General features: G+C 46.6%; 1 protein-coding gene across 1 annotated transcript in view; it reads left to right on the plus strand.

The window, feature by feature from the left end:
• The window catches only part of ryk (receptor like tyrosine kinase), a 40,819-nt gene that overhangs the window by 1,911 nt on the left and 22,440 nt on the right, over window positions 1-16,468 (plus strand). The window contains 3 exon segments of the mRNA XM_060067500.1: window positions 13,119-13,240; window positions 13,572-13,671; window positions 14,429-14,670. Coding sequence (XP_059923483.1) covers window positions 13,119-13,240; window positions 13,572-13,671; window positions 14,429-14,670 — 464 coding nt within the window.

The raw sequence follows: 16,468 nt of genomic DNA on the forward strand, positions 1-16,468 counted from the left end.
CGTTTAAGGGTTTATCGCGGTAACCTGAACCTATTTACTCGATCGCAGCTAAACAGTTCCTGTCTGTGTTTTTATGGTTGAATAGTCTGATTTACCATCAGGTATAAAATCTGACATGCAGAAGACAGAGGAAAGCCTACAACATGCAATAATTCGTATCCACGAAAGCAGAATGAATCATCCACTGGGACTATTTACCAGTAGTGTTCCTTCTCCGCTTGTAACTTGGCCTAAAAAAGACTGACGCCTTCAACGGTCATTGTGATAATAACAGATCTGTTGGCCTTGGCCTGTCTCTGGTGTCTCATATTTTACTACGGCCTCTGGTACCTGGAGAAACCTCCATTAAACCATTCCACACTAATCCCCCCTGAACACTTTGCCCAGTGGTTCATTTTCCAAGCACTCTGTCATGGTGACACAGAACGCTTGAGGAATTGGGAGTCCTGATGCTTCAAGGATTTAGGGGCGGTGGAGAGGCAAAACTAGATGACATGCTTTTAGTTTGGTTAACCCTGCTAATATCCCCATGCTTTTATTTTGAAACGGTCTCCTAGTGTTTCACAGAGGTGCTGGGGAGAAGGAGATGGTTCATTGTTTTTTATCAGAGTTGTTAATGTTAGGTTAGCTTTAATTGTGTGGGAGGCACTGTTGGAAGCTAGTTATTAACAACGTGAGCACCATGGCACAGTCTAATGAAGGGGCGAGAAGTTTAGATTACAGTGGAGAGGGAGAGAGGGAGAGAGGGAGAGGGAGAGCTAGCTTCACACATTAGCTACTTTGATAAACACAGCCCAGCTTGAGTCTCTCTACAAGCGAGGGTAGTTGTCAAAGTCTTTCCGTCCTGTTAACTGTTGCTGAAGCGTATCTGCTGTCTCTTCGGTGTATGTAACTAATGCAAATGTTTGGTATTTTTTAACCACGGTAAAATTATAGTTGTATTAATGAGTTTGGATAATGCATGGTCTTCATCTGGCCTGCAGAGATGGATCGTTGGATTGACGAATGGGTGCAGCCCTGATGCACTCCGCCTCAGCACTGCTCTCTGTCATGTTTAGCTGAGGCCCTTGAATAAGACAAATAGGAACCCATCAGTGTTAGTGCCCTGGATCCCCTGTTGGGTCAACAAGAGCTTCCTGTGAGTGAGAGAGGGTCTCCCTCCTCTTCAGATAGGGCTGTTTGGGGAGAGGTCCGCCATTCCTCAGCCGGAATCCTGGGTTAGATCGACATTTGTTTTCCCTCTTCGCTTCCCCTTCCTGTCTGTCCTGTCTGTCCTGTCTGTCCTGTCTGTCCTGTCTGTCCTGTCTGTCCTGTCTGTCCTGTCTGTCCTGTCTGTCTGTCTGTCTGTCTGTCTGTCTGTCTGTCTGTCTGTCTGTCTGTCTGTCTGTCTGTCTGTCTGTGTGTGTGTGTGTGTGTGTGTGTGTGTGTGTGTGTGTGTGTGTGTGTGTGTGTGTGTGTGTGTGTGTGTGTGTGTGTGTGTGTGTGTGTGTGTGTGTGTGTGTGTGTGTGTGTGTGTGTGTGTGTGTGTGTGTCTCTCTCTCGACCTGTCTTCCTGGGTCTCTACCATTTTCTCTTTGTCGTCTCCCTGCCTCCTCTCTGTGTTGCCCCTCCCTTTATCACTATTAGTGCCCCCTCTCTCTCCTACCCTCTACCTCCTCTATCTTAGTATCTCCACCGTCTCCGTCTCTCGCTCTCCCCCCACCTCCCTCCCCCTTCCTCTCTTGGGCGTCTATAGTTGTGTGATCTCTTCTGCATCTGTTTGTTTTCAACAGGATGAGCGGAACAAGGTTCTGGATAACTGGATAACCTGGCTGGTCTCCCTGGTTCTTAAACCAATCCCCACGCACTGTCCAGGGGCGGGCCTAGCGTTCCGACCAATCCGAACACGCACTTGGATGTGGCTCCCCTTCTTTATCATCACCTTGATGTTCTGGAGCTTTTATCTTAAAACAGCGTGTACTGAATTAATGCATGTCATTATGGAGCAGCTAGGGGGGTTATGGCTGCTTGGCTCAACCTCCATGTAGACGGTGGGCATCGGGGCTCGAGAGCAGCGAGCCTTCACCTCTACACTATTCTACCCTCCTTGATCCTTGATAAGTGTAAGGAGATCAATAGGTAATGTGATTATCATGTACCTATGAATCTATCCGCCTATGGTCCAACCACAGACGTCTGACCTGGTCGATTCAGGTCGTTGAACTGAACCCAGCAGCGCCTTCTGGCACCGGGCCATAACCACCCAGCACCCTCTACCTCGTATAAACATGGATGTGTTTCCAAAGGGTAGGGGACTTTTACTGTGAAACGTCAAGTGTGCGTCCAGTCCCATGTTGAATGGTTATCCGTGATCTGGAAACGGCCCAGGGAGCACGCTGGAGTTTAGCTGCAGTCCACACGGGGTCTGACAGTTTGGTGCAAACCTTTCCTGAAGCGTTTTGATTTCATAACCTTAACGAACATGAGTCCCGCGGGACGGGAACGGGGAAGTGCACAGGAAGACCCTGGCGGTTCCTTATTTATAGATTTGTCTTTGGGTCAGGTACCGGCTGCCTGCCTCCATAATTGTTTCTACACATGTGACTAATGGGAAGGGAGTTGTTCTCTCCGTAAATCCTCCGCAACGACATGAACGGTCGGCTAACCTCCCATCCTCCCCCATCATCGCCTGCATTCCTCCCCGCCCCCCCCCCCTGCACCTCAACGGCAACCAATCAGTGGAGAGCCTGGCTGATGGTCCCGCTGAAACGGAATCATTATAACTTAATTTAATGTCTTAATGTGTTCCCCAAATGGCCCCTGACTGCATGAGGGCACTAAAGCATGTCTCTGCTGAACAGTTTTATAAAACCCTGCTCTCTGTTTTGTTTTTTGACCATTCCACAAGTATAATATCATAATATTCTCGATGATTTATAGATATCCGCTACATTGGACTTCACAGTTCAGGAAGTCCTTGTGTTTTTATATCTGAACGTTGGATTAGATTACCTGAAAATTGGCAATCTTATTTAGTCTTAAATGCCTTCTTGATTAAAGACACGAAGGCACCAATGACTGGTGATGTTATAGAGGAAGTCGGAGCCCAAAACAGAAACCTACTAATCCTTGTTTTAGACGCTTGCTCGTCAATGCACCCCAGAAAGGTGATTTGCAGTACCATATATTTCCCCAGGTGTGTCTGCAAAGTTAGTACTTTCGCATTTAGTCGATCTTTTAATATAAAGTCTCCTCGCTGATTCCAGTCCCTCCATCGCTTCCCTCCCTCTCCTCTGAGCAGCCCCGCATCGGTGTGAAAAACAGCCCGTAGGAAGTCTTCTGCATGGCCAAAACTAGGCTAGCCCTTCCTGATAATAGCCGGGTGTTGCAGCCAGGTTTTCCATGGAAGACCCAGCTGTGGGATGTTTTCCTATCGTTCCGAGGGGAATATTCCCAGTCGGAGGAACACTGGGGGAAGTCTGTTCCCCGGCCTTCAATTGGTTGGTCACACCGCCTCTCCTCTCCCGCCATATTAGCAAATATCGGTGAGGCGGAATGAAAGTGAGTGCAGTGATTCCGCCGGTTTCCCACCAATAACCATTAAAAGCTATTTAAACTATATTAAAGCAATTTTAGTTTGCTTCAAAGAATGCCTTTGTGCCCCAAAGCCTCTGGCAGCGCGCTGACCGCTGGCTGGGGGCTGACCGTGTGCGCACCGTATCAAACACTCTGTTTGTAATCTGACCATGGCCTATTCATGATGGATGTGGTTACGTGGAGCTAGATGTGGAGTCATGAATGAAATGAAACAGCAATACAATCTCTGACTTTCATTTGTGAATGGTACGTAACCTTTTCAATGGCTTCTTGTTTTCAATTTCTATATATGAGTCTAGAACGTTTGACCTTAAACAATCATGGTGACAAAGATGGTGACTTGTACCATCGCACAGTTTCAAATCGTGCACCCATACTGCGGCCCTCCTCTGTCAGCTGTCAGCCAATCAGAAGCCTGGAGACGATAACAAGCCAGAGAATGATTGACAGCTGTATTCATTTCCTTCATGCCTGATCCAAAGAGTCTGCAGTTGAATGGTGGGGTTTGGGTTAGAGGGGGGACACTGATGTCCCCTTTGTCCATAAGTGGCCATCTTGGAGGGAATGTATTTATAGTCCGTTGCGGTCCTGTTTTATTCAGATCTGGTCTTTGTGTGTTTGACTGTGGTCTGGATCCTCGATGGGACTGGAGAGTGGTTTGTTGTTGAAGGCCAGGGTAAGACCAAGCTGGATAGTGTGTGTAGGAAACGGCAGATATGGCAGTTCTTGGGTACCTGATACACCCCGAAACAATTTCAAAACATGATCCTCCTTGAATTTCATCATGCTGGAGTCTGTGTTCACCTCCGCAATGCTGCTTCCAATGACGAGTTAGACAATGCACCCTTTCACCACCTCTGTTCAAACCATTTGAACTAATCCGGTCTCTGCGTAGCCCTGAGAACCCGGTCTGTAGTGTACACACACAGCCATATTCACGGGCTGCCATGTGAAAACAAGGCCCTAAATCCATGTCCGGGTGGCGTGCCGGGTCTTCTCAAGCACCCTGTGTTCCGCACCTCCATCCCAGACCCATCCGGACCCGGACGCGGAGGCTGGCTCTGTTAGTCCAATAAAGCAGACGTTGTTTAGTGAGTGAACCCAGTCTTCCTGTCCACTGGTAACGCACCAGTAAACAACTGCTGGGGAGCACTGCTCCTCATTGGGCGGACGCGGGTCGGGTCATCTGGGAACTGTACGGGTGGTGGCGGCGTGCTGTTCCGATTCGCAGGCTGGCTCCCCTGGCCCAAGTGTTGTCAGTGTTTCCTTAAGTGAGATGCTGGAACCCTAACAGTTCCCAGTGGAGTGTGAGAGAATGTGAGCGTTGGCGCTCTTTGAGAGCAGTCACAGTGGCCACCAGAACAGCAGAGTGTAAATGCCGTCCATTCACCCTCTCCTGAGAAGACGCCCCTCCCCTGGTCTCTGCCTCGGGGCTGATCTGGGGTACATAGGGGCTGGGTGATGCATGGCTTCTTTGAAGTATGTTAAAGAAAACCTCAAACACGGTGACGTTTTCTACTCATTGCTGAGGAATGTAATCCACCAAAAGCTCCAAAGCCAGGCTGTGTTTTCATCTCGGGCCGGAGCAGAACTGGTGTTTGGGAATTTTAAACGGGAAGGCTTGTAGGAAGGCCTGGTCGATTTCAGATTCTCCTCGCGTGACTGACTCCACCTCAGGAATTGTTTTGGTTTGTCGGAGGTTCCTCTCGCTGTCCCATGCTGAACCCTGTAGTATCTGCCTCACACGGGTTCACTTTCCACTCCCAGGAACACTAGAGAGAATCTCTCTCACCAAAGGATATCTCTCATAATCTTCCATTAATAACTGTCCACTCCAGTGTTTATCACTGGGTTTCACAGTGTTCAATTATACAAACTCCCGTTTCCTGGAATGGGCTTCGGAATGCTTATGCTATGACACATGCTATGCAGTCGGGTCGCCTATGCCAGACATTGCAATGCCACTCAGACCTGTGCTATGCTATTATCCTCTACTAATAACGCAGACCTATGCTACGCTAGATTAGAAAAAGTGTGCATTTAAACCATCTATTTTGTCTGGGTTTGTACCTTTTTATGGACAAGATGGGGAAAACAAGAGTATCATTCCCTGTAGCATAGGACTGCATAATTGACTCAAACCTGCCTTGCTCAGAGGCACTGTCTCCCTAGCGCGTTGAGCCAGCCAGCTGCCATGTTGGTGGTATTTGTTTGATCAAGTACATCCCGCTTCTCTGTGTCTCGGTAGGGTTACATCTTCGGTGTTCCCCTGCTGTAACCCACGGCGACATGATGGACTGTGAGTCATTAGCCTCCCTCCATCCCCCCCCCTTACATCTGGTTGGGTTTTCCCTCATGAACAAAGTCACCCTCCCAGGTTAATGCAGACAATTATCTACCTAGTGAGGGGCCACAGCCGCCATCTATTGTGGCCTCCACAGTAGGGGCCCCTGGAGAGAGGTTGGGCACCCTGGGGCAGAACGAGGCCCCTGGAGTGCAAGGGTCCCCAATGAAAGAGGTAGGTGCATTTGGTGTAGACGTAGGGGCCCCTGGTTTAAAGGTAGGGGCCCTTGGTCTGTCGAGATAGGGGCCCCTGGTTTAAAGGTAGGGGCCCTTGGTCTGTCAAGATAGGGGCCCCTGGTTTAAAGGTAGGGGCCCTTGGTGTATAATAGGGCTTTGACTCCGAACTTCGTTATTTGAATATAATTTGAATATCAAAAAATTAATTAAAATTCAAACGAATATTAGGCAGCCCTTAATATTCGAACCTGTGATGGGCAGGCCAAGAGGGAGAGACGTCGGAGAACCCGACAGTCTATTCATAATATTGTAATGACCACTGAAGAGGCAGTGAATGAAGTATTGATTAGACAGCGATTGATTGGAACACGCAAGACCGGTAACCATAGCAACGCGGTAAACAAACCTCGCGAAGCCCAATCCAGGTCTTACTGAAGGCATTTAATGGTCAAAATATTATTAATAAATATTCAAATATATTCGAATATTAATAAACAAACGAACTTCGAATATGATTTTTGGGCAAAAGTCAAAGCTCTAGTGTGTAAAGGGCTGATTATGGTCCCTCCTTGCCTCCACCGCAAGGGGCTGACGTGCCTCCAAAAATTGTACCCTTCCTTCTAGGGGTGGGAATCTCTTGGCACCTCACGATTCGATGCGATTCTGATTATGAGGTCAATGATTCGATTCTAAAGCGATTCTCGATGCAACAATTCAATGCGTGATTTTCAAAAATATACATATACATCTGAGTTTGATACTCAGTTTGCTAATCACTTCCTACTTTTGTGATGATCATTAAAGACATCAGCAGATTAATTAACTTATCTTATATTTTATTAGAGTGAAAGCTTTTTTCAAAAGTAGACTTTCTATGAACAATGCAATAATCAATGCAGCTTGCATTACAACACAATATGAAAGTATAGAAAGAAAATAAAACTGAAACCTATTTTTTACAATCTTTCTTTTCTATGTCATTAAAGAAAAAGCTGCTCTTGAATTAGAAGGAGTTCTTGTGTCTGGCTGTGAGTTTGCGTGCATGCTTATGCGTAGGCTGAATCGCAATCGTGTCAAGACAAATCAGATTCGCCAATGCACACTGAAGATAAATTAAATAATTTTAAAATTACTAAAATGATCCCCCTCTGGTGAACAGAATGTTGCAGCAGGCGAACAAATAAAAAAATAAAAAATAATAAATTCTGATTTATTAATTTATCTGCATCGAGACGTTATCGTTCTAGAGAGATTCACGATGCATCGAAGAATCGATTATTTTTTCCACCCCTACTTCCTTCGAAGCGACGGAGCAGCAAGGGCTGAGATTGGTCCCCTTACTCAAACCCGACGCAGAACCTCGACCGACAGGGAGAACACAGTCCGGTCTGTGTAGCACCTGGTCGCCCCTCCTACCTGGACATCGATACCTTTTTGTTCTGTGGCTACAAAGCCTGCAACACGAGCTAGCGCTCACTGAATGTTTACCCTCTTATACTCATTATATACTTCACTAAGGTATTAGATATTCACTATTGTACTCACACACTACACATTACCCCGTTATTAACTTGTTTATACTTTACTATAGAATACTAATTATACTCTCTTATGTTCTCCCTTAAACCCTTTATTATATGCTTGATTATACACTGCAGTTGAACTTTGTAATGCAATGATGAAAAAATAATAATAATATATTTAATTTGTAGAGCACTTTACATTCAGAAATCTCAAAGTGCTAGAGTTTAAGAGAGAGAAAAAAAATGGGTTGTTAAGTAATACATAAACAGTAAAAGCGATATTAGCAAAAGGCTTTTTTTAAAAAGATACGTCTTAAGTTTTTTTAAAAACAGCTGTACAAGTAAAATTAGCTGTACGATTAGTACAAGCCCATGTACTGTTTTATTCAAATATATTTTATACATTCTCCTCATTTCTTAATATACAATATATTATATTATTTTACTTGACTTGCTTTACTTTATAGAATTATTCCAAGATATGTTCTACTCTATATTCTATACTCGTTTATAATTTAGTATATTAAACTATATGAATTATTTTTTGTATTTGCTGTAGTTTATTTGTGTGGAGGAGGTTGTAGTCATATGCTGCTTGTGAGTAATCCAATCCTACTGCATTTAATCAGAGAACAAACCACTCTCTCCCAGCACATCACAATGGTTCCCAGGGTTGTGTTCGTGTCTCCAGATTAAACGATACTAAAGAAAAATCCTGTTTGACAACACAGCCCACATCAAATGGAAGTGGCGCTGTGAAACAACATGGTGTTTCTGTACTAGAAAGGCTATTTTTATTCTTCTCTGATATGATCCACTCCCCATGATAGAAACATGTTCCCTCTTCAGTCCTCCAGGCTTTGAAGTGAGGCTTTCTAATTATATGAGCACTCTACCGACTTAAGTGAGTCTTTTATTGTGAAGAGTAATAAAAGTGTGTGTGTGTGTGTGTGTGTGTGTGTGTGTGTGTGTGTGTGTGTGTGTGTGTGTGTGTGTGTGTGTGTGTGTGTGTGTGTGTGTGTGTGTGTGTGTGTGTGTGTGTGTGTGTGTGTGTGTGTGTGTGTGTGTGTGTGTGTGTGTCCTTTAAGAAGCCTCTCATCTCTACCCAGCCCCCCCTCTGCTGCCAGTCTTATGTGATCTCAATAAGACCCACTAGCCTGTAGCTATAGTAGCTAGCGTCCTACACTTCTTGTGTTTATCTTGGGTGCTCTCAGCCGCTACTATGTTTATCACCCTCAACCACACATAACTCATGTGCGTCTGGTTATCTGATCTACAGTACAGTCGGAATGGGTTCCATAGAGATAGTATACTAGGTGTGGGGATAAAAACGTAGGTCAAAGTATGGCGATACTTTTTATTCTTTGCTCAAATATCGATCTTTGGTTGCAAATTTATAAATTAATATTGCTGGTATAAGAATCGTAATTATTTGCTATATTTATATGTTGAATGCAGAAGGCTGGTTTCTAGGGGGTAGAAAAGTTGGGGTTTGTTTGGTGGAATTCCCTCACTTCAAGTAGTCGATTTGTTTGTTCACTTGTCAATGGAGCCAGATTGACCGTGCATGGATGAAGATACAAAAGAGTATAGACGCATTCAGAGGCACAAAGTGTACAAGTACACACACGCCCATAAAGACACGCACACCCTCTCTAAATATCCCCGTGTGGTAGACACAGTGGTCAGTGTGACAGTTTGATAGTAGTTTCACTGGGAGCTGCCTGGCAGCAGAAGCATTGCCGTAGCCCACAGATCTGTTATGAGCTCGCTGCCACTATCAAAGGAGAGCTTGAGGATCTCTCAACCCAGAGCCTGTTTTCCCATAATTTTGGGTCGAAGTTGCGAATACGGACAACGAGTTTTGAGATCGGTCCAGGATTGAACGAGAACGCAGCTGACGTCCTCCGCGAAAAACTGGCTGCAATTGAATGCTTTGGGTAATGGAGCCCGTCACCGCCTCTTAAAGGGCTTGTTCTGACAGGCGCGGGTTCTATTCCATCATTAAGGATCCCTACACAGGAATACTACTTGTTTCTTTACCCTTGGCTTGATCACGGTTTGTTGGTTGTTGTGTCCAACTGGGTAATCTAAAAGATTCGGTGGTTGGAGGGTTAAGATTGTAGCAACAATAGTATAGGGAAGCATCCTGCAGCAAGGAGATTCCAGAGTTGGGCTTCTCCTTGAGCCGGACTTGGTTGGACACAATAACAAACAGATCTCATCTAGTGAAATGTGAAGGAACAGGTCGTATTCCTCTGTGTTGGACCTTTTCATAATGACACACTACATTATGAGCCGGTCAGTGGACAAAACAAGCTCTTTAGGGGACGAATATTGACTGGGTGCTGTGACTGCTGCCGCCCAAACGGTTGGATCGCAGCCTCCTTTTCGTGGATTAAGGCAGCAGTGTTTTTGCTCATAACTAGAGACCTATCCTATTCCCCAAGAAAGCGATTGGAAAATTAGGTTGCCAGGTTGAAAATCCTGAAGTTTTCCTTTAAGCTAGCACAAATCATTCTGACATGAGCTAACCAGCATGTCCCCTCCCTCCCTCCCTCCAGTTTCTTTGGGCATTCCCAGTGGAACTGCGCTGAGAGACAGATGGCAGTTTTGAGCCTTTTTGCAGCCGATTCCAGGATGATTTAAATGTCTGGTAGCCCGCCCTGATCGCTCAAAAGACCTCCGGTAGAGGGCGGGTGTTGGCGGGCGCGTGATTGACTCCATGCTATCACAGATCGGTGACGTTGTTACCAGTGTTCTAGATATGCGTACCAAGCCGATTGTGAAATTCACTCTGCTTTGTATCACAAGAAGATCATATCACTTCACGTTTGATCACATTCACAAGGCCTTTAATATCCAGAAAAGAGCCCGTAGGTAAACATGCGGCGATCCCGCTCTCTCCACATACACCTCCCAGCTTTACGCCAGTGATCCTCACGGCAGCCCTTCTCATGTAACGTGTGAACAACCTCATGGCCGCCGCAGACAGCTGTCATAATTACGCTGCAACGGGTGTCCGTACCGTGCAGGCGTCTGTACGTCTGTCCTCTAGGCGTTAACACCTGTATTTTAGCCCCCGGTTGGAGTGGGACACACAGAGAGGTATTTTAATACAGGGTCTAAATCCGGTCTCAGTCCTGTCCTTGAGCTGGGAGATCCGAAGATGTCATCGTGTGCTTATCGTCTTTGAGTTGTATGTTTGATTCGTGAAATTAATTGTTTGAATTAATAGGTTGTGAAGGTATGCCCTTAAAAACTGTGTGGAGGCCTTTATCTGTATTAGCCCGTAATCAAGGGTACAGTCTCAAAGGGCCAAACGGGCCATATGTTTACGCATCCCGCTAACATCCCACCATTGTTGTCCAGGCTGATCCTCAAGCTAATGTGATACTTATCCTATCTCCTATCTCTTATCCCCGCTAGCCTTGTTATACACAGGGAATGGTTAACCTAACAGTTGTTGGGCTTGGCACTTGGTTCTATTAACATCCTTGCTGTACCTACTACCGACAGAGATATATTGTTGTTTCTCTTTCTTCTGACACACCGTCTCATTGAAAGTCTCTTTGGATAAAAGCGTCTGCTGAATGTCATGTAAATGATGCGTCTGACTCCCCCCATGCCTGCTGTGATCTCCATCCAGCCAGCCCTACCTGTGGTGCTGTGCTCCAATTATCCCCGTCTGTGGAGGTCAGTCTGTGGAGGTGTGTCTGTGGGGGGGGGGGGGGGGGGGGGGGGGGGGGGGAGGGGGGGGTGGGGTGTCTGTCAGCTTACCACCCCACACCCTGGGGCGCATTCCCCCCCCCCCCCCTCTCCCAACCTGATCCTGGGAGAGGGATGGACCACCAGACAGAGACCCACTGGGCCTCCAGCGCCCGACCCAGGCCCCCGTGGGGGGGGGTCCTGCCTTTACAACCTCACATGCTCGGCCCTTCGTCTGGTCCTCTGCCCTCTGCCAGTCCAGGGAGAGACCTGGCTGGCTTTGTTTCTGCAGCCTTCTCGTCGGGACCCTGTAATGGGTGAACTGACACAGTGGTCCTCAGGGACATTGAAATGAACATGAAGTCATTTGGCTGAAATATTTTAAACTTATTTACCTTCACCAAGACCCTCACCAGACTAGGGGTGGGAAAAATAATCGATTCTTCTAGAACGTTTCCGTCTCAATTCAGATAAATTAATAATCTGAAAAAGAATTATTATAGGATTCTTCATAGAAAGTCATATTTGTGACAAAAGCTTTCTCTCTAATAAAATATTAGATAAGTTAATTCATCTGTTGATGTCTTTAATGATCATCACAAAAGTAGGAAGAGATTAGCAAAGTGTGATATTTTTGAATATCACACATGAAAAAAATTGCATCGATAATCGCTTTAGAATCGAATCGTTGACCTCATAATCGGAATCGAATCGTGAGGTGCCAAGAGATTCCCACCCCTAGCAGACCTTCGCTTTGTGCATCACCTGGTCATGCAGTACAGGATGCTGACCGGTACAGAGTATACCCTGGCGGTGCAGCTTGTGAATGGATATCGTGCTACACAAATAGAATCTGGAAAAGGTTTGCCCTGTTCTCTAGTCCTTCGCCTGAGACGTGGAGTCTTATCAAAGCGGAGTCTCCTTCTTGGGTTTGCTGTATTTCTCTAGTCCCGGGCTGTGAAACGCCACAAGTGCTAGCAGATGGAGCTGCCTTTGTCATTGGTCGGGAACTCTGGGACATTAGTGCCGTCTTTCATGTGGCCGAGTGAGGCTTTCTCTGCTCTCATTCTCCTTCTGAAAGGAGCCCGTCTGTGGAGAGCCAGTCCTTTTGTCGTGGTTCTGAACCTCGTCATTCCTGGTGGTGGTCGACCACTTTACAAATGAGCCAATTAAAAGGCTTACACTCAGTGGGAGGGAGAGTGGTGGAGAGTAAACGCTGTAATTGCGAACATTCATCGCACAATCTCATAATGTTAGAAGAACAGCACATCTTGTACGGTCACGGCGTGCCTCCACGTCTCTGTGACACCACAGGGTGTAGGGGTCTAGTCCCATCCGTTGAGTACTTGCACAGAGATGTCTTTTATGTTATCACTAGACTGGATTCATCCTGCTGCCTTCAGATACCTTAGAAACATCCCTGCTCAGTACCCAAGAACCTCAGCACTATGGGGTCAGGAGCTGGGCTCCAGTCCCCAGACCCTTCAGATGGAGTCGACCACTGTGCTGCTGTGCCTTTTTAAACAAGTAGTGAGGCATTTGGTAACCGTCCGGAAGGTTGCTCGTTTGATCCCTGGCTCCTAGCTGTGAGTGTCGAGGTGTCCCTGAGCGAGACACCTCACCCTAACTGCTCTCGACGAGCTGGCTGTCGCCTTGCATGGTTGACTCCGCTGTCGGTGTGTGAAAGTGTGCTTGAATGGGTGAATGTGAGGCAATGTTGTAAAGCGCTTTGAGTCAGATTAGAGCTGTATAAATGCAGTCTATTTACCAATCACTCGTGTTCCATGGCAGGGCTCGAAGCGGAGCTGTACTACGTCCGGGACAACGTGGTCAGCCACTTCGCTCTCTCCTTCATCATGCCCGTGCCCAGCGACACCAACAGCCTGCACTTCACCTGGTTCTCCAAGACAAAGGTAGGCCCTACATTACATCACGTTACATCACAACACGTTACATCATGCTAAATCAGCAGGACATTACATCACTCGCATTCCATCACACCCCGCTATGTTGGATCGCATGACACAGGCTTGCGGCACACAACATTACATTACACCTTTATCATCCCACACCTTTATTCTAACATAAATCCACTGTGTTTACTGTTCTTGGCATATGAGAATAAAGGCTAGCCAACAGGCTGTCTGACCGTATCAAACTAAATGTGTTTTCTGTGGTCGTATCGGCTGGAAACGGCTGGTCCACAAACGTCTTGACGGACGCGTTGTGTTGTGGTCTCCTCAGGTGGACTACCGGCTGGGCTTCCAGGTGGAGAACCACGCCGCCATGAACCAGCCCAAGAGCAACATCTCCAACCTGGGGGAGGTGCCCACGGTCTCCTCTGGTACGTCGACCAAGGGCTTTGGAACAGTGTCCTGCTCAACGAGGGGAGCATGCTCTTTAGAACCAGGGATGTTCCAAAGGCCTCCTGGTCCAGCTCCGTGCTCCTGAAGCTAGGTTCAGCACGCTAAATGTTGGCCCTCAGTTCCAGAGGTGGCCACTAGGGGATGTTGAGCGCAGCCAGAAGGAGTGAGTGTAGGGTCGCTTGAGGTCCAGTCCAGCCCCACACCCTGCTTCCTGCCCACCCCCCCCCCCCCCCCTCTTACAGGAAGTCACCTCATGTGGCCCCTGCTGTACCTGGGGGCCCCTGGAGAGCCCTCTACACACAGGGCTCACAGAGTAGGGGTCTAGGCGTGGCGGCTGGTGTTAATGTGAAGGCCTGGTCCTTCAGAAGGGTCCAGAACAGCAGCCTGGACCAGGGAGCGCTAAGCCATCTGTGAGGGGTGGGCTAAGGTTAGCACTAATGGAGTGCACCCCTGTTGGTCCATTGGGTTAATGTGTGTGTGTGTGTGTGTGTGTGTGTGTGTGTGTGTGTGTGTGTGTGTGTGTGTGTGTGTGTGTGTGTGTGTGTGTGTGTGTGTGTGTGTGTGTGTGTGTGTGTGACTTCATTCATGGGTGTGACTCTACGTGCGTTTGTGTGTGTCTGTTTTTGTGCATCTGTCTTTCTCTATATTCATGTGTGTGTCCCTACATGAATGTGCTTGTCTCTCTACATTACTGTCTCTCTCAACGTGTGTGTGTGTGCGTGCGTGTGCGCGCAGTGTTCCGCGTGGACCTGTTCTGCTCGGGGAAGGTGGACGGGGAGGCGGTGCTCACGGTCCAGCTCAACCTTACCATCCAGGCCTCCAACTTCACAGTGCTCAACTTCAAGAGGAGGAAAATCTGCTACAAACGTACGTTACCACCCCCCCCCCCCCCCCCCCCCGCCTCCTGCCCCCAGAACACACCAGACAAGGAGGGGTTGTTGTGGACTGGTACCCCTTGCTCTGGTTCTAGACGCCGATATAGGAACTTATTCTTTTGATTCTAGAGTACCATCACATTTAGCATCAGCCTCAAATGTTTACAAAGTCTTTTGAACGCTGCCTATTAGGGGTGCAACGGATCACAAAACTCACGGTTCGGATCGTGTCACGGTTTTTGAGTCACGGGTCGGATCATTTTCGGATCAACAGCAAAAAAGATAACGAGACAAATGTGACTAAAATAAAAGTAAATAAAATCTTCAAATGTGTAAAAACAAAATAAAGTGAAAATTAGGTAATAATCCTGCTTCCTTTAAGCATAGTCAATCATCATCATCAACCTTTTATTATTAGACTCAAGGTCCATTTAAAAACATACAATACAAGAAATGGACAACACACACATAAATAAGAATAAAAACAATCAATGTTTTAATCTGAGTCATTATTCCTTCTTTTTAACATGGATAGTAAATAATCCCTAACCCTGGATTTACAACTTTAAATTCAGGATGTCTGCATTGCCTGGGGAGAGTTTAGAGTCTACACTCTCCCAAGACAATGCAGGCATCCTCATCTTTTTTTCATCAAGTATGGTAGCGAAATACAGTTTCTGTCGTGTTTTATTTGGCATTTTGTAAATCCATTGATTTCGGTTGGAAGCCTCATTGCTCATTGCAAGGGTCATTTCGCTCTCGGTTCTAGCCCTACTGATACGGAGAACAGAGCGAAAAGACTACAACCAAACATAAATATGCCCGCATCCGGTTCCGGTTTCCGGTTCAAAAACAACATTTTTTTTATCAGCCGATCCGCGGATCACTTGCGTCCAGAACCGTGAGGGTTGATCCATACGGATCACGGGAAACCCGTGAACCGTTGCACCACTACTGCCTATACAAATTCACATTTCCATTTGCAATAATTGGGGCGTTTTCGCAGACGCTTTTATCCAAAGCGACTTATAATAAGTACACTTATATATATACATCAATGTCGGTACAGTAAGGATGTCATAGAACCAAGTGCAAGCACGAACAATTGTTAGGTTCAATGATGCATGATAAATGATACTGCTTCGATTCCATCTGTTTGAGTTCATTTAGATCAAAACGTAAGTGTAAACTGTTCTATAACTTGAGTCACACTAACGATAGTGTGTGCCAGTCCCTCTTAACACGCACGCGTGTTCTCACCCAGACGAAGAGAATCAGCCATTCAGTGTGCTGTATTTCCACGCTCGGGTTAAAACCAGGAAACGACACCAACAATGGCGTCTATTTACAAACCGCCCCCCCGACGTTAATTATATGTGACCAACAGCCTCCCAGCGGAGAATTCATAAACCGCTCTATTCTGAGCACATGAGTCAAATTAGCCCCGCTGAATAAATGGCGTTTGTGCTTTCTGAACCACATGGAGGGCTGGAGGTAGAGGTTGTCGTGGTGAACACTACTCTGGCTTGGGCCGTGTGGTTGGGCGGGACCTGCACAAATTAAGGATGTGCAATGTTATTGGTTGAGGGGATTTGCATAAAGTGCACAGCTGCGTTATTCACAGTCACTCCTTGTATCGGTTTATGAACTACATGTGAACTGTGTCGTACGCAGCTGGCTTGAATCTGTTTTTGTTTCTGGCTCACAATGGTTCCCTCCTGTTCCTAAGTGGTGTCTTGTGATGTACAACGAGACTCTTCAGTACACCCACTGTAGGGTCCTGTAGTTTACATCCAAGTTCATGCCTCGACCAATGAAAAAACAACGTATTGTCCTTTGAATTTCTGCGGTCTTATCCCTTTTAAGTAAGAGCTCTTTGTCGGTTCACCTTGAACTGATG

The sequence above is a fragment of the Gadus macrocephalus genome, chromosome 12, assembly GCF_031168955.1.
Source record: "Gadus macrocephalus chromosome 12, ASM3116895v1".
Lineage (NCBI taxonomy): Eukaryota > Metazoa > Chordata > Actinopteri > Gadiformes > Gadidae > Gadus > Gadus macrocephalus.